Below are 17,836 nucleotides of genomic sequence, written 5' to 3' on the forward strand. Positions count from 1 at the left end.
TGGAGCCTGGGGCCTGGCATCCATTGCCTAGGCTTTGCCTTTCTCTCTCTCTTCCACTTTCGTTCTCAGTCAATCTCGCTCTCGCCTCGCCTCGTCTCATCTGTCTTGCTTAGCGGTCGCCCTCACTCCTCTCTCGACTTGGGCAAAGACGCCGCATCATTAGACCGTCTCTCAACACCTAACCACCTACGGACACCCACGGATACCACAACGTAACTCTACCTACTACCTATCTACCTAAAACAAGGTTTACGTCTCCATCCAGTACCGGTCCTCCGTCGCCAATAAGCCTCCACTTTCAATTCCAATTCTACTCTACCTTCAATCCGAAACCTAACATTCTCATCGTCTCCCATTATCCACATACAACAATAGTCGACGCCATCTTCTCCTCATTTCGACTTGTCGAATCAATTCTGTCATTGCGCATAGCCTTTGGTGTTTTTCTCCGCCTCTGTTTCGTGCGTGTCTTTTGACTGCGCCCGTGTCCTTTCGCTGCCTCACTGTCGCGCCCGCCCGTTACATTCAACTCAACTCAATTCAGTTCAATTCAGTTCTAGGTTCAAGGCATACGCATCAGCATCAGCAACCGCGCGAGTTTATCGCCAACCATCCTCAGCTTCGATCATCATCACCAGAATGGTGGTAGTCGCTAGTCGTCCTCGCAGGTAAATGTCATGGATGCGCAGAATGCTGCCCAGTCCGACCAGACGAGGCCTGCTGGCGACTCCCCTCATCAGCGGCCTGAATCGAAATCCGAAACATCGAAGTCGACACCGCCGCCAGTAAGCTCAAAGCCTTCCGAGCCTATTGGAAAGGATAAAGACAAGGACAAAGATGCACGTCGGAACGCGAATTCTTCATCTGTAGTCGATCAAGATGCTTCCGAAGACCGCGATTCTGATGCAGAAACCATCGTGCTACCAGGCAAGGATGGCCACTCCCCGTCAAAAGCTCGAAAGGTGAGGCAGGAGGACAAAAGTGACGGCGACGGCGACAACTCTAAATCCTCCATCAAGGCTGCTGGTTACCGCCCTCTGGAGCTTGAAAAGCAGGCATCATCTATTCATGCCCGTGGCGACCCTGTGAAAAATAAGCGCACGCCTGCTCATCTTGAACGCGAGAAACTATCACGAGGTAAAGATGCGGCTGCCTCGAGTGGTTTAAGCTCGGCGCCCGCGTCTCCGCCGCATCATAGGCAACAGCAGCGTCGCCGGTTTGTCGAGGACACACACTCGTCTTCGGATTCTGAGCCCTCGTCGAACCGCCTGATTGCTCGAAAGGTAATCGCCAAAAAGCTGAAATCGAGCGAAACTTCTATGCCTAATAAGCGCAAAAGCCTCAAAGTTGAGTCCGACGACGAAGGAGAGGGTCGCAAAATCAGGCGACAACGAACAACCAGTGTGAGCATCGATTCGACTCGCCTGCCAAAAGAGCACAAGCCTTTCTCGGCAAAGACACAACATGATTCGCAAACACGATCCATTTCCCCACAGTCTCGAACACACCGACGAAGTGCTTCATCCCAATTACCTTCTTACACATCCAACGGTTTGGGTCAGAAGAAGCGGCGGCTACCGCCCCCACTGCACTCGACCGACTGGCACTCTGACGATTCTTCTGCCAGTGGCAGCCCCCACCCTCGCAGCTCTAAACTTCGTAGCCTGGCAACGCCCGCCACCGATACAAATGCATCCCCCGCAAGAATGGCCCCCCATAAGAAGCACCTTGATGCTCATGGCCAAACCTTCCTTGCCCGAGCTTGCGCACGTGGCGAATATGAGGGAGCCAAAACACGTCTGACCGAAAGACCCGAGGACTTAAATGTTGCCGACTACGCTGGAAATACGCCACTTCAAATTGCAGCTATTAATGGCTGCGAAGACATCGTTAAACTTTTGATCGATGCTGGATGCAACCTGGACTGTGTCAATTACGACAAAGACACACCACTGCTGGACGCAGTCGATAACGGCCATCTAGGCGTTGTCAAGCTATTGCTAGAAGCCGGCGTCAACCCCCGAAAAGCAAACGTCAACGGCGAGGAGCCCATCGATCGTGTGAGCGAGGACACAGATAACGCGGACGAGATCAAAGCCGCTCTCATGGCGGCGAGGAAGCGAGTGGGGGATCGAAGGCGCACTTCGGAAGAACACCACTCGCACCAAGATCAGGACGCCAGGGACTCGCACGCTCCAGATAGCCCACGTCGCTCACCCGCCACAAACTCTGGATCAGGCCGGAGAACGGGAACCGTGCGCGCAACAAAGACACGAAACGATCTCTTATACATGCCCCTTGACGAAAAGACACTCCGGCAGGCTGCGGGACGAGGAGATGAGGAAACTGTCGCCCGTATTTTGCAAGTGAAGGAGGGGTTCAACGACCCCGAGTCTATGGTTGCAGCAGCGCGAGGTGGACACGATCTGGTCATTCAGTTGCTTCTAGGTCTGGGAGGCGCTAATCCCGACCCGCGACCTGTCTACAATGCTCAGCCAGAGTTTGCGACGCCGATACTCGCAGCGATTGGGCAGGAAAACATCAAAGTAGTCGAATTACTGTTGGAGCAGGCCGGGTTCGATCCTACTAGGAGATACAAGGGCGAAACATACTACGAAATTGCCCGACAACGTGCAGGCCCGAACTGGAAAGACGAAGAGCACATGTTGAAAAATGCCTACGACGAGTACAAGAGAAGCCATAAGGATTCGACCAGAGCAAAGTCACCAAGTCGACGCGAACGAGACCAAGAACGTGGCGATCGTGAAGAGAGAGAAGCCAAGCGTGCACGACGCGTGGAAACGAAAGACAAGGAGGAGGCCCGTCAGCATAAGAGAAACCTCTCCAGCCCCGAACCGAAGAAAAAATCTGCCGCTTCTAAACTCACCAGCCCAAGGGAAAAGCGACGATCCAACTCTATTACGAACCAGGGAGATGAAACCTCAAAGCGTGGCCCAGGACGACCTCGGAAAGAAGACCGTATTCCGTCCATTAATGTCTCCGACCGCGAAGTATCTCCAACCATTTCTCACAAGCAACTCAAGGCCAAGCACGTCGACTCTGATGCTGCTGGTGTATCTTCTGAAGGCGAAACGGTTAAACCCAGGAGGAAACTTGTATCTAAAGGCGAGCTTCGAGGAGAACGCGAGCGACAACGACGCGCCAGCATGGCATCGAACGCTTCGTCTTTCAAAGAACCCCCGACAAGTCCGCACGAGTCTAAGCACGAGGAACCAGTGGACAAGCATGACAAGCACGACAAGAACAGGGTTGAAAAATTGTCTGAGAAGTACCACGATCGAACTAAGGCTCTCAAAAGAGACGAATCTCGGGACCGTTTGTCGGTGTCTGGCGACGGATCAGCTAAAAGACACCGTGCTAGCATCACACCTGATCGACCAAGTAATGGCGATAAGGATGACAGTGAACTCCCCCCTAAACGTCGACGTCTCGAGGGCGAAACAAAGGAGAAACGTCCGAAACAAGCTTTGTCCTCTGATGAAAGACCCCGCAAACCTAACAACGCTCAAGACTCCTCCAAGCCAGTGGCCAAATCGATACAAAAGAAGCATGACGATGATAAACGCGAAAGACGCGCCAACTCCCATCGTGCTGATACCGATCGTGCCAGCAGTGCTGAAAGACAAATCCATGTCAAGTCAGAGGAGACCGACGTGGAGATGAGAGATGCTGATTCTATCAAGGTTGTATCAGAGTCAGAACTGCAAGCAGCTCGAGCCAAGGAGGCCGAGCAAGAAAAGCAACGACAACTCGATGCAGAGGCAGCTAAGAAGGAAGAGTTGCGAAAGAAGGAGATCACACGCAAGAAAGAGGACGAACGAAAACGGGCAGAAGCTGAAGCAGCTAAGCAACACGAGGAAGAAGAGGCCCGAAAGAAAGCAGAGGAAGAGGAGAAGAAGCGGAAGGAGGAGTCAGTAGAGAAGGAGAGATTACGAAAGGAACAGGAAGAGCGCGAAGCTGAGCGCAAGCGCAAAGACGAACAAGAGCGCCAACGTCGAGAGGAGGATGAGAAACAAAGACGCGAAGTTGAGGAACAGGCGCGACAGGAAGAGGAAGAGAAGCGACGGGTGGAAGTAGAGAGAAAGAAGAGGGAAGAGGAAGAGCAGAAGCAGCGTGAAGAAGAGGAGAGGCTGCACCGTGAACAACTCGAGCGTGAGACAGCTGAAGAAGCTCGCCGTCAACGCGAGGAAGAGGAGCGGAAAGAGCGTGATAGGCGAGAACGTGCGCACCGTGAAGATCAAGAGCGCAAACGTGCCGCGCGTGAGGCCGAACAACGACGATTCCGCGAAGAGCAGGAACGCATCCGACTAGGCAAATTGCCTCCTCTTCTACGATGGCTTGATACATGTCCGAACCCTAAGCTTCCAGTCCTTGCAGACAAGTTCAAACGCATTCAAGGCTGCCGATACGATACAATTCGACGAGAAGCCAATGGCACGCCTGAAGGTCGTGAGCAATGGGTGCTCAACACTCATGTGGCTCTACTTCTAGGCGAGAAGGATCTGGAACTCTCAAGATGTAAGTACCACGGCCTCAATTCTTGATGTGATGGCTAACAAGGTCTCAGATACGGCTTGGGAGCGTGCTCCCGTCAGTCAATTAGCCAAGATGTCCCTCTGGCGCGTAGAGTGGCGTCTCTACTCTCTTGTAGACGACAAAGTTTGGGATCTTGGCCGCCAACTGCCAGAATACTACGGCGACGAGGATCCTTCTGAGCTGTGTTTTCATACAAAGCAACGGCTAAGAGAAGAAGCTTGGGAGAAGTTCCGCAACATGGACATGTTCTTTGTCAAGGTAATTACTCCAGAACGCGAGAATGGACGAAGGATTTTGAAGCTAACGCAACACAGTTGTCTGACCTAATGTATACTGTCTCCAACATACCACATCTTCGCAACACCCAGCTTGCGGTCGAATACCGTGAACTTCTGGAGTCAGAGGCACAAAGCATGCAATGGGGTTGGGGCACGTGTCAGAAGTGGAAGCAAGATCCAGATGCTGCTCGCTATCACGGACTTGCTCCTCGATGCAAGTACTATCTCAACGGAGCACTGGTGGGCGAGGATATGCCTCAGCTAGCACAAACGAGCAGCACTCCTTTTCCCGACAAGAAGGTACCGCGGCGTGGGCTGGTTCAAGTGTTTCCAGAAGATCCTGACTATGCGCGGCTCTGCTTGGAACAAGGTCTAGAGCATCTCATCAACGGCCACCTCAGTTCACCTTTCATCAATGGCATTCATTCTTCTCCAATCAGCCAAAAATCGATGGTTTCAGGAGGGCATGCTGTCAACGGCACATTCAAGGCTTTGACGCCCGGATCGGCAATCGAGAGCTTGCCAATGGCTTCAGCAGGCCACGAGACATTGACCAACGGCATCAACGGAAAGACGAACGGAACCTCGCACTGAATCTATTGAGTTCGACATGTCGATCGAACATACCTTGTTTTATTGTTGCTTTCAGTTTTCTTTGTTAGCATAACGATCATGGGCGGCGCAGATACAGACCAGGGCTACGGAATGGCTTATTGCTTTTATCAACAAGCGGGAATAGTAGTCTGTGAACTACTACTAGTGTTCACTCACGATGATTGGATCGGAATACAATACAGGCTTGTGGAACATTTGATGGTCACGATTGTAGAGTTGGATGGACGATTATCTGGAGCGTTAGCGGATGATGAGATGGCTACCTCGGAAAGGTTACGCAAGGTGATGGGCAGTTGTTTTATGTAGGAGCATGACTATGATGTCGCAGAGAAGCAGAAGCAGCAGACTGATGGGCAGTCCTGCTAGTGAGAGAGACTCAACTTACTGTGTTTGAGAGGATGTATATAACAAATCATGAAACATGAAAAACCAGAAATTATATCATGACTAACTACTATTTCCATCACAGTATCTACTACTGTTAAATCTTGAAGGCGACTCGTAAAGACATTTTGATTGGTCGTGAAAGAATATTTTCGGCTGACGTCAAATATTTATGGGTCAGATAAAATTCTACCCCACCATTTGACGACTCCCACTCACGCATTTACGCTTTCTTTGCAATTTATCACCAAAAGTGCCTTGATCACGAATTGGGCGACAGAACCCGAGATCTGAGGCCAGATAACCACCAAATATTGACTCTAAGCCGCTTCTGAAAAGGAAACCGCAATCATGGCGACCACGGTGGACAAGGTTCGTAGTCGCTCCCACCTTCAGACCGCACTTGGAACAAGTTTGCTAACCCCAGTCCCCCACCAGATCAAAGATATTGAGGCCGAAGTACGTGATAACTCAAACGAACCCTTCTACCCGACACTTTAGGAGATGACGAGAGCCGACGAGTCATAATGGGGGCACCTTTTGTTTTATCGACCACGGGGACCGGCTCTAACGTGTGTAACTAGATGGCCAAAACCCAGAAGAACAAGGCGACGTCCTTCCATCTGGGTCAGCTCAAGGCCAAGTTGGCCAAGCTTAAGCGCGAGCTGTTGACTCCCAGCGGCGGAGGTGGTGGTGGCGGTACTGGTTTCGATGTGGCCAGGACAGGTGTTGCCAGTATTGGCTTCATCGGGTTCCCTTCAGTGGGCAAGAGTACGCTCATGAGCAGACTGACGGGCCAGCATTCGGAGGCTGCTGCATATGAATTTACCACCCTGACCTCTGTGCCTGGTCAGGTGGTCTACAACGGTTAGTCTTTTGTGATATCCCCCTCCCCCTCCACTTTACCGGTCAGAAGCGGCCGCTTGCTCGATACAAGGCGGCTTGATCTTGATGCCCGATTCCACTTGCCAACGGTTCCTCCGCGCGTCAAACATTGCCGTGGCTGACTCGCATTCTCTAGGCGCCCCTTTGCAGATCATTGACCTTCCCGGTATCATTGAAGGTGCCAAGGATGGTCGTGGCCGAGGTCGACAAGTTATTGCTGTGGCCAAGACTTGCCATCTGATTTTCATTGTGTTGGACGTGAACAAGCCTTTGACGGATAAGCGGGTGATTGAGGCGGAACTCGAGGGCTTCGGAATTCGTATCAACAAGGAGCCACCCAACATCACCTTCAGGAAGAAGGACAAGGGTGGCCTCAATGTCACCAGCACCGTGCCCTTGACCCATATCGACCATGGTGAGATCAAGGCTGTTATGAGCGAATACCGCATCAACTCGGCGGATATTACAATCCGCTGCGACGCTACAGTCGACGACCTGATCGACGTCCTTGAGGCCAAGAGCCGGAGGTAGGAATGCCAAAACTAACTGACACACAGACCTACTTCTGTGGTCAAATGTGAAACCCGGTTTGCTAACGTTTTGACCGGATAGTTACATCCCCGTTGTTTACTGCCTGAACAAGATTGATTCGATCAGTATTGAGGAGCTCGATCTTCTGTACCGAATCCCCAATGCTGTTCCCATCAGCTCTGAGCACGGATGGAACATTGATGAGCTGATGGAGGCCATGTGGGACAAGCTCAGCCTGGTTCGAGTGTACACAAAGCCCAAGGGCAAGCAGCCAGATTACTCTCAGCCCGTCGTGCTCCGAGCTACGCGCTGCACCGTTGAAGATTTTGTAGGCCTGCCCATTTCCTTCATATTTTCGCCCCTTTGTACCTTCAAATTCATGAAGAACTGGATTGCTAATTGTTTTGATATGCAGTGTAACGCTATTCATCGAAGTATTACGGAGGTTTTCAAGACAGCCATCGTTTACGGCAAGTCTGTCAAGCATCAGCCTCAGCGTGTTGGCTTGTCCCATGAATTATGTGATGAGGATGTTGGTAGGTTGAGCCGGAACACCCGAAACCAACTTTGGACCCCAGTAGCAGCCTAAACACAGATTGCGAGGGAGGGGGGAGCAGCCAAGGTCTTCATTGAACGCGATCTACCCGATTCAGGATCTTGCTTCACATGCTGGCCATGGCGTCCCTCCTCACAACCCCATTCTGGTCTGTTGGGGCTAGATTACTGGGGTCAGGTTGTACTAGGCTTACGGTAACGCTAACTATTGTAACAGTAACCATTGTCAAGCGATGAAAGGATAACTTGCGGAGATTGAAGGGGACGATCCCACGGCAACGCGAGAAGCTTGGTGAACTAGATTGCTTGGACTGCCGCTTTCGCATCAGGGTGTTACCACCAGACATGGCACAGTCGATCACCCTCAAGTATGCGACTTTGGTTTAGCTCCGAGCGGCTCAAGATAATAGAGAGGAAGAAACCGCGCAGACCAGGGGGATGTCGATTGCAATAGAGTCAATAAGGACAGGGCTGACACTGGATGCACGGCTACAAGCACGTCTAGCTGACAACAAGTATCGACCTGGCTCCAGCCAGGCACGATAATGATCGGCGCAAGTTTCCGGGGGAGTTGGGAAGTGGCGTGCCTACTCACAGACAGGCTGATGGGTTTATAACAGGGGATGAAATATTGGGTTAACGGCAGACGACAATGAGCAAGGGATGGACACGATTTTAAGATGACGATGGAGAGCAAGACGGAGTAACTACGGACGGGACGGGATTCATACGAAATTCTGTATCCGGGTTGGCGACCGGGATGAAGAAAAAGCAACGCAACGCTGTTGATATTTTAGCGCAAAATATGACTCTGGCAGAAGGAAGAGAAATTCGGTAGTTGGATATCGGCCAGCTCTGGAGAAGAATTACAATCAATTTGTTAAAAAGAGAATACTCATATTTGCTCACCAACAGAAACAGCAGTCTGACTGCTCGTGTATTGCAGCGTCTCATCACGGCAATATTGGTAATCACTTAACTATCCGCGCGGCTGAAAGAAGTTTTGACCGAGCGGAGATATTTCCAAGAAGAAACTCTTGCCAGGTTCAGGCAGCACACACTACGACGAGAGGAGAAATTTTTAAGGTCTATGCATTATGACAGATAACATCATGAGGTTACCTCCGATACAAGATTAAGACCACGGACACATGTTGATATATCGGATGAATAGGTAGGTGGTTTGACACTAACTCTTTTCAATTATTCTGACGGGTATAATATTGTCGACGATATGGCATGCAAGAGCTTCAAGACGCCACCATCTGATGTCAACGAGCAACGGGATGCAGAGCTTCGACCTGCATAACCGAGGGCCTCTTGATCTGCGGCCGGATTTCCCAGCAGAAGCGTGGGATGCAGGGCCAGGGGTTCACACTTGCGAATCAGGTTGCGCTTTGGGTCTTGGCCTTTGCATCAAGGCGCTTAAAGGGACGAGAGGGCACATTGCCTTTTTCCTAGGGTGGTCTAGGGCTTTCCCTGTTTTGGTCCCATCATGTCATGTACCCGTAGCGAAAGAAGGTTTTTTTTGCTCCCGTGCAAGTGACTGAGTGTGAGTGAGTGAGATATTTGAAACACATCTCTCAAGTTTTGCCAAGGTTGAGTGATGCAACTTGGCAGGGTCAAAAGCGGTAATGTTTTGTATTGCACAGCTTCGTATTCAAGATAGATACATACTACCTACCTACCTGGTATGTACCTTGTAGCCGTAGTATCATGTACAGTATATACGTACCCTACTGTCGCATCGCAGTATATTACCTTTGACTCCATAACACGCTCCGTTCCGCTTTACTCCCTCGCTAGCCCAAGTGCTTCGTATGTACAGTCGGCCGGAGTGTCCACCTGAGCCGAGATAAGTACATACTGATGAGCTCTGATGATGGCGGCGCCTAGACGCTCACTGTGAAAGGCGGAGAGCGCAAGCCTCTTTGGCGACAAACGTCCCGAAGCCCACGCCAGGTTTGAAGAGGGTTAGTGGGAAGTGAAGGGCCAGGGGACTCATCAGCAGCAGGGAAGAGAAGAGCAACCAACAACAGTCTTGTTAGGCGAAAGGTGATCTCCACAACCGATGTACATTGCATCCATCCATCCATCCATCCAATGTTAACGAGGACAAGGTCGTAGCCATGGATATGGGTATGGCATGGCATGGTAGGGTAGGGTAGTTATGGGTATCCTATGGTACCCGTAACCGTAGGTAGGTAGGTCATACAACAGCCGGTAGAGTGGCTGCAGTGCAGGGAAGGAGGGAGAAAGTCTCGGTCTCTTGATGTTTGCTGCATGGACGTTTTTTTCTTTTTCCTTCTAGCTCAGCAGAGGAAGGGATTAAGCATGATCTTGTCAGAAAAGATGAGCAGCAAGGTTGTATTGTATGTACATATGTACGGGTAAATTGGTTACATGGCTAGCACGGGCATAAATCAATACACGGCACGGCTCGTCAAGCACTAGATAAGGCCGATCCCGCTATGTAAAAGCAAATCGTTAGCATTACTGCTGACGCTGAGGTCAAGTAATACTCCTCTTATTGATATCGTAGCCAGAAGAAAATGGGGGAAAACAGCCATTCAAACAAAACACACCCGCATAACGCAGTCATCATTACTTACCTGCCTGCCTAGTGCAGGACGGGCAGCTGCAGCGCTGATGAGATCTCATCAGCACTCAACTCAACTGGGCACCAAGTGCAAGGGGTAGATGGAATGGCGCCTAAAGGAGAGACAGAGAGAACAGGGAATATCCCTTGGCCGTTGATGATTGATTGACTGACCCCTGGCAGCGCTTGCTTAGCAACCATTGACCAAACGCAGTGCTCATGAAAAGCATCAGAGCAAACTCGAGAGCGATTGGTCGACATCGGCCACTTATATGCGGTTTCTTTCACTGGGCGTTTAGGATACGATATCGATGCCATGCCCGGCATGATGCTCCTGTTATGAGATGCCGGACGATTTTCTCTGTGCTAGGGCTAGATTTCGACGCCGTTCTTTCTAGCCATGATCTTCTCACATGGAGGGCCTCGTTTTTTCGAACGTATGTATGTTCCTGCAAGCTTGTTACAGGGGCATATCTCCATCCATTGAGGCCTAGATTTCTTAGTGAGTTTAGAGTCCAGAATTCAGATCTACTAAGGTGTAGGCAGCCCGGCAGGTACTGGAGGTCAGTCAGTACCTGACAAGGTAAAGTCAGTCTTGTGCTTCGGATGTAGGCAATTTCAATTACAGTTACAATTCACCGGCAAATACGTACCTACTCCATACCTACTAAGGTATCTACTTAGTAGGTATGGAGTAGGTAGTTTCTGAGGAGCTCCTTCCATGAATCAGTAACAACTGCCGTCCACAAAGAGCTCCTTCTCGCTACCAACTTGGAGCCAGGGCCTGAGGATCGTCAACGCCAAACAATCCAAAATAATGGGGCTCCCGTCCTTCTTTCCCACTACCTTGACTTGCCGTACTCATCTCTCCTGCTGTCGCCAACGACAGAAGCAAACAGACACTAGGCACCATCAAAATTACTCTCAGCCTACGATCAGGGCGGCGTCAGGGATCTTGATCAAATTGGCCAACTGGATCAACACCCGGGCGGATTGGACCGCCCATGGCGCGCCACAACTTGATCCCCTCCTTCGCTCTCCCTGTATGTGCATTTGTCCCATCGCATTTCTCCTCAGACTTGACGAGGAGAGACGGACAAACATTGGTAGATTATGGATACTTGCTGCCCAATGGCGAAATCTCTGGGTCGAGCAAGGTCATTCATTCATGGTACTGCACAGTAGTGGCTGCATGTCCAATGATTGACAGGTTGATTAATTGAACTCTCCCGAGATTGCACTAACCCCTCCAGCCACGACGCTGACCCCCCATCGCGACTGACCTACTTCCGATACGAAAGATGAAGAAATGAAAATGCTACTCAGGAAATCACCACCCATTGCACGACTTACCATTTGCTGCTTACAAGACAAGGCTAACCATGACGAAAACAAGGCCAAGCCCAGAGCCCTACACACATGGGCATGTCACGGAGGTCGGACATGGATGTTGATGGGATGGACTAGGGGCGGAATGGCAACTGGCCATGCTGCAATAGGCGGCAGGCGGCGGCTGTCAAACTGGCTCCAGAAAGGGCCGTCCCACTAGTCTGCCTCTGTCGATTTGCCCTGGTAAGCCCCAGTTCTACCTTGCTCAGAGTAGCGGTAGATCGCCGTCTGTTTCTCATCTAAAGACAAGCCATACCAAGGCTGCGAGGCAAACACCATGAAGCTCCAAATTTGCCCAGTACTGGTGCCTTACCGTACGCACATCAATGTCCTTCACAATACGCGATAGGACGGTCTGGCCTCGGATTTCGACCCACCGTCATTCCAGTTGCGGCATCCCGAGAGCACCATGTCATCATGGTACTGAAAAGGTGGGAGAGAGAACCGGGGTTGGTGCTGGTGTTGACAGTCTTTGTCGACGCAAGCTACCATAATGGTAGCAGTCATGTCAAAGACAACGTTGAGCCACCAATAATTACCATCAACATGAACCGAACTGTAGTCGATGATCAAAATCAAACAGGGACATGTTTCGCGAGCAGACTTCACAATGATCATTGCTCCGCCCGCATGAACAAGAGTTGAAGCGTGCACCTCGCAACCTTCGCTGGGTTTGTCCCACATGAAATAACTCAATATTGAACACCGGCGGACCACGTGCACCGGTCTGTTACAGAGTGAGATAGTCACTACAAATCCCTTTCGTCGTTCTGGTTTGGATTGGGCCCGCATGTTACCTTGGTGCCATATCTCCACGGGTCATGGTGTCGGACTACACTAAACTTTGACCAGTAAGCCATGCCGCTCAAAGAGCTTGGCCTGAAGACTAGCAAGAACAAGGACGAGCTGGTTCAAAAGACAAGGATACCCATATGAAGTTTCGGGGGCCCATATCCCATAAGCGAAGAGGACCCTTAACAACCTGAGGCACTCGATTTACACTCGGGTTGGCTATGCAATCCTGGGACCACGAGGCAAGCAGGATGAGGCGAGGAGACACGACAGGCAAAGGAGAAGCTGTGGCTAGGACACCAGGGCATGGTATGAGGAACAAGGCTGAACGAATCAAACAACTAAAGCCTTGCTCATCAATCCCCTCTCTTACTCACCACGCCTCCGCTCCATCCTTCCCATGAGACAGGTCTGAGCTCCGGATCTCATCTCCCGGTTGGGCTTTGACCGTGAAGCGCGCCGTGTATCAGGGTTAAATGCTCGAGAAGGAAATAAGAGGGAGAACCAAGAGTGACATATACGAGACCGCGCGGGCTGGTCCGCTCAAGGCTGAAGCTGAATGATTGCTGCATCAAGAGCTAACTAGCTGAATTGCCATCATCACGACCATCCATGCCCCGCCATAATTTACAGTTTTCGTCAACAGTCGACTTACTCGCGGTCGACGATAATTATCCTTGATCACTGGAGGTTTCTTTCCATCAAGTACCAGGATCATCACGAACCCCTGTCTCTAAGAGTGGCCGGGCATGCCGTTGCCGTTGCTGCATACATACTCTTTCTGTACTGTAGACTGTATCTCATCCGTGACCCGTTGGTCGATCTTACTTTGGGCTGTATCAAGTCCCTGCTGCCGCTATCCCACCAAAAGATTGGGTATTATACTAGAACCAGCATGTTAATATTACGATTCAAGGCTTCGGACCTCCAGGCCAGGCTGGGTTTCGTCTGGGGAGGATCTGGCTTAACAGGTGACCAGTCCACCGAGTGGACACTCTGCGGAAGAAATGGCTGACCTATGATAGCTCTCCATGGTCTATCTCCAGTTTAAACACGGACTAGTCAACTATTACCATCGAATCGCATGGTTTTTTGGCGCGCCGCGCTTTCTAGATCAGAGAGAGATACCCTATGAAAGCTGCAAGCTGATGGTTCCCAGATGGACTATCTCTCTAGCCCGAGCGCGACTTTTTCTTCCTCCTCCTCTTACAGAAAGCTCCAGTGAGCTAGTACTGACATGGCACGCCCCTTCTTCTGACCTCATTCTCATCGGAACTGAGCCATGCCATACCGTTGCTCTCAGCTCTCGCGAGAACAGGGTCAGTCTGGTCGGGGTGAAATGAGGGACTACAGGTCCGAAGACAAAACCCGCTGTTAATATTGGTCTATGGAGAGCCAGCCGCAACATTGACAGAATGAATACGCAGAAACCCAATTGGTAGGGTTGCAACGTTAAGATGGAGAATGATACCTTGGTCTTGTCCAGACGATTTTGGACATCTCTCGTTGCTTCTTCCACTACTCGTGCCGTCGATCAGAAGCTTGTGCCAACGGGTAAAAGATTGATTCATTAACTAATATGTACTTTCTTGATATCTGTTCACCTTTCACCTGTCAGATGGCCACCAGTCACGGGGTTTGCGCCTGTTCATGGATTCCTTCAACGGCTGACGACGATTCTCTTGCTTTTTCCGACCTGGCGATGGTCTGGCTAGGATCAACAACAAGAAGACGATTCGGCTGAGAGCTCCATAGCAGTGTACCCTAGCTCACCGGTCTATCTCCGAACCCGAAGGCGTCCCATCCCATTACCTCATGGGCCCGTCGTCTATCATTCTTTGATTTTGATCAAATTGCCGCGACTGTTAGCGGGTGAATGAGTATGCGTACCTGTGTGCGTGAGCCTCTGTCTTGCCTGCGAGCTTTAGTTCTTTGCTCTAGGCGTTGAAGGTCTTGTCATACCCAATTCAAAACACTTTCCGTCTTTATCAGCTTCATCCACACCTCAATGCACTGTACACACACTTAGACTGCGTTTTAAGGATTCATCGGTTGTCTACAGAGCACACTGGCTTCAACCCACTGCCCTCCCACACACACCATTTCTTGATCTCACGATTACAGTACACACCCCTCCCCCTTGTTGAAGGGAAACCCCCACACCCTTGCCTATTCCTCGTGCGTTCTGCATACATATGTATATGGAGAAGGTCAACCTCTGGGGTCTCATCTTTACATATGTAGCTATGGATATGGCTTTAGGTCTCGCTTGTTTACACTACACTACACTGCGCGTATTGAAAAACGATATACTCCTCAACGGTCTGGCCTCGTGTTGGAACGTTCGCCTCAAGTCTGTGGTCCACCATCGAAACTTTGTCTTGACGTTACCGTCCGGATCAAGCTACTGGCAGTCGTTTCTGGACATCGTTACTGTTTTACCGCCCCCTGTGGCTTTTCTCATCCGCCCGCCCACCCTCCACCACTCAGTCCGTTATTGTCTTGTTTTGTACATTGCCCTGCCGCCTTTATCCTGAGACGGCGTTATTGTCTCCGCAATTTCCACGAGCTCAGCGAGAAAAAGCAAGTAGAAGAAACTTCCCGCCGTGTCTCACTTTAGTGAGCTTGCGTCTTGAGAGAAGAGTTGTTTCTGCCCATCGAACAAGATTCACAGACAGAACTGCTTCGAGACCTACCCAAAGGCCAACTTTTCTACGCTTTGGACGGTTCTAAATACTGCTGGTTCATCATTGAGGGTTAGACTCATTCCTGTAACCCGTGGTTGAGCTAGTTGTGTGCTGATGTTGGATCGTGCAAAGGTTTGCTCCAAGACACTCAACATCATCTACTGAGGTACAAAGTGCCCTGAGCAGGAACTTGGGAGATCGACGGCAAACGTGGGCCGCATTTTATCTACACATTCAGGAACCGACTCGGGCAAAACGATGCATCTACACATCGATCGATGTCAAACGTGAGGACCATCACACTAAATCTACTGTTCCCCTCCATCTTCGTTTCGAGTTCACAGGAACCCGGCCAGGTCAAATCATTATTCAGCATCTCATCCTTGACTAGCTCTTGTGGACGAGACTACAGGCATTGGCAACCACTTGACCAATTCTAACATCCTCTATACTTGATCCAGTGTCAGCTGGATAACACACGCAACGATGAACCACGTCAATGGGACGTCTACAATGGGACAGGACAACACAATGGCTCAGAGCAACGGATATGGAGGTGATGTCTGGACGAGTATCAGTCCCTACAGCCAAAGCCCATACAGTGCCAGCCCGTTGACCGAATATCCATCCTTTGGTGCCTTTGGAGTCCACGGACTACCATCAGAATCGATGAACCGAATGCCACCACCACAAACACACCAAATGATACAGCCTGCACCGCCTCCAATGGCACACCCACAGCTTCCCCTGCTTAACACAAACCAGACCTGGCCGAGCCAGTTGACAAACCCAGCTCCTCAGCAGAGCTATCCGGCACCGCCGGTATCGATGGCGCCTGCCACCAGCGCTCCGCCTGTAGAACCCCCCAGATTACCGACCCAGCACGAAAAGTCGAGGAAAACCCTGACTACAGAGCAAAAGAGAGCTATGTGCCAGTTTCACGAGGACAACCCTGGTACTCGACAAGCCGACATTGGGGCCCGGTTCGGCGTTGAGAGAAGGTAGGCATTTTTGGATACCAAGTCACACTTCGCCATAGGAATCTAACAAAAACATAACAGCACGGTATCAAAGGTTCTAAGACACAAGGACCAGTACTTGAAACGAGATCAAGAACCGGAAAATGCCGCTGTGAAGCGTGGAAAGGGCAAACACCCCGATTTCGATCGAACACTCAGTAACTACGTCAGGAGACAGCAGCAACGAGGATTTCAGGTCAGCGACGAAGAGATCATGGAACAGGCAAGACTATTTGCCCATGCGAGCGGTAATCAAGAGAGTGTGTTGAACAACCTGAATAGCAGCTGGCTACAAAAGTTTAAGCAAAAGCATGGTATTGGGGCAGGCAAATTGATGCGAAGAGCTTCCGAAGCCAACATACCAGACAGCGCAAGACTATCGACACTTGCCACGAAGACCGGCGACTTATCACCTGTGTCACCAACAGGACAGCTCTCGCCCCTATCCGGAAGCAGAAGCGACGAGGAGGCACATGTCGATGGAATCGACTTTGACTTTGGTTACAAACATGCAGAATCCCAATCAACAACATCGCTATCTAGTGATTTCAGGGACAACGGTGCGTCATCGTTCTCGACAGGTACAATGAGCCCTACGGGTACCTTCACTTTCTCCCCTGATCCCAATGTGGGAGGTTTCCCAATGGATTTCCAGCACAGGGAGAAGAGGAGCAACACGTTCCCGTCCCTCAACATTGACTACGTGAACCAAGTCTCATGCTCAGCGGAGCCAATGACACCTCGATATCCCTCGTCATCGACTGCGCCGTCTTCAGCTCTGGAGTCGCCCCAGCATGAACTGCAAGCGCCATTCAGTATCGACACCAACGTCAACTCACCGCCTCCAGTACTGCGCCGCAGCAGCAGTAACTCGAGTATAAATCGCTCCGCAGCAGCAAGCAGTGCCACATCGTCAACCCCGATCGACTCGTCTCCAGTTTCGCCGTCCCAGGAAGATGCTCGCCGGGCAGCACAAACACTACTCAACTACATCCAATCAGCTGGCACATTTGACACGAGCGACTATATGTCTATCGTCCAGTTGACCAAAAAGCTCAAGATCCACCAAGGTCGACAGTCGATTGGTGGCCTGTCCCGCATCCCCGAAGGCGACGTTGAAGCACCTGTTCTTCTATCAGCCAAGATGGAACCAGCCTGAATTGTTCTGCGGAAACCCACTGAGCCTGTTTTCTTTTCTTTTTCTTTCATGTTTATACCTTCCCAATTGAACTTACTCTCGATTTCAATTGCCGAGAGTATTAGAGGGGAGAGTGCTTTGTTCAGGACCATTATGGGTCGCTGTTCTGCTCACGCAAGAACTTGCACTCTTAGTATTTTCACTTTGCGGCATCGACTGCAAACTTGACCGTTGGGTTCGACACGGGACCTTCGACTACTTGCGGCAATTATCGGACAAAAAAACACACTGAAACTCTACAAAAAACAGCCTGCCATACAGGAACGGACAATTTCTTATACCCAAACCACCCTTGAAGATTTGAATCTCCCGCTCACGCGAACTCGAACGCTTACATACAAAAATCG

General features: G+C 50.7%; 5 protein-coding genes across 5 annotated transcripts; 3 read left to right on the forward strand and 2 right to left on the reverse strand.

Annotated features, from left to right (window-relative positions):
- Window positions 1-677: 677 nt before the first annotated feature.
- On the forward strand, window positions 678-5,429 carry FGSG_07240 (uncharacterized protein; the record flags this gene model as incomplete). The annotated part of the gene is made up of 3 exons (XM_011328674.1): window positions 678-4,539; window positions 4,589-4,815; window positions 4,872-5,429. 3 exons carry the CDS (start codon window positions 678-680, stop codon window positions 5,427-5,429), a joined length of 4,647 nt encoding a protein of 1,548 aa, XP_011326976.1.
- A 660-nt stretch (window positions 5,430-6,089) lies between these two features.
- On the forward strand, window positions 6,090-8,187 carry FGSG_07241 (uncharacterized protein). The gene is made up of 7 exons (XM_011328675.1): window positions 6,090-6,206; window positions 6,273-6,293; window positions 6,419-6,701; window positions 6,856-7,246; window positions 7,332-7,578; window positions 7,666-7,786; window positions 8,023-8,187. Exons 1-7 carry the CDS (start codon window positions 6,186-6,188, stop codon window positions 8,040-8,042), a joined length of 1,104 nt encoding a protein of 367 aa, XP_011326977.1. The 5' UTR covers window positions 6,090-6,185; the 3' UTR covers window positions 8,043-8,187.
- A 2,238-nt stretch (window positions 8,188-10,425) lies between these two features.
- Window positions 10,426-10,731, reverse strand: FGSG_13104 (uncharacterized protein; the record flags this gene model as incomplete). The annotated part of the gene is made up of 1 exon (XM_011328676.1): window positions 10,426-10,731. One exon carries the CDS (start codon window positions 10,729-10,731, stop codon window positions 10,426-10,428), a length of 306 nt encoding a protein of 101 aa, XP_011326978.1.
- A 1,395-nt stretch (window positions 10,732-12,126) lies between these two features.
- Window positions 12,127-12,616, reverse strand: FGSG_07242 (uncharacterized protein; the record flags this gene model as incomplete). Its single annotated transcript, XM_011328677.1, has 3 exons — window positions 12,127-12,249; window positions 12,283-12,520; window positions 12,591-12,616. The coding sequence occupies 3 exons, from the start codon at window positions 12,614-12,616 to the stop codon at window positions 12,127-12,129; spliced, it is 387 nt and encodes a 128-aa protein (XP_011326979.1).
- A 3,142-nt stretch (window positions 12,617-15,758) lies between these two features.
- On the forward strand, window positions 15,759-17,450 carry FGSG_07243 (uncharacterized protein; the record flags this gene model as incomplete). The annotated part of the gene is made up of 2 exons (XM_011328678.1): window positions 15,759-16,273; window positions 16,334-17,450. 2 exons carry the CDS (start codon window positions 15,759-15,761, stop codon window positions 17,448-17,450), a joined length of 1,632 nt encoding a protein of 543 aa, XP_011326980.1.
- Between the last annotated feature and the right edge of the window lie 386 nt (window positions 17,451-17,836).

The sequence above is a fragment of the Fusarium graminearum genome, chromosome 4, assembly GCF_000240135.3.
Source record: "Fusarium graminearum PH-1 chromosome 4, whole genome shotgun sequence".
Taxonomy (NCBI): Eukaryota; Fungi; Ascomycota; class Sordariomycetes; order Hypocreales; family Nectriaceae; genus Fusarium; species Fusarium graminearum.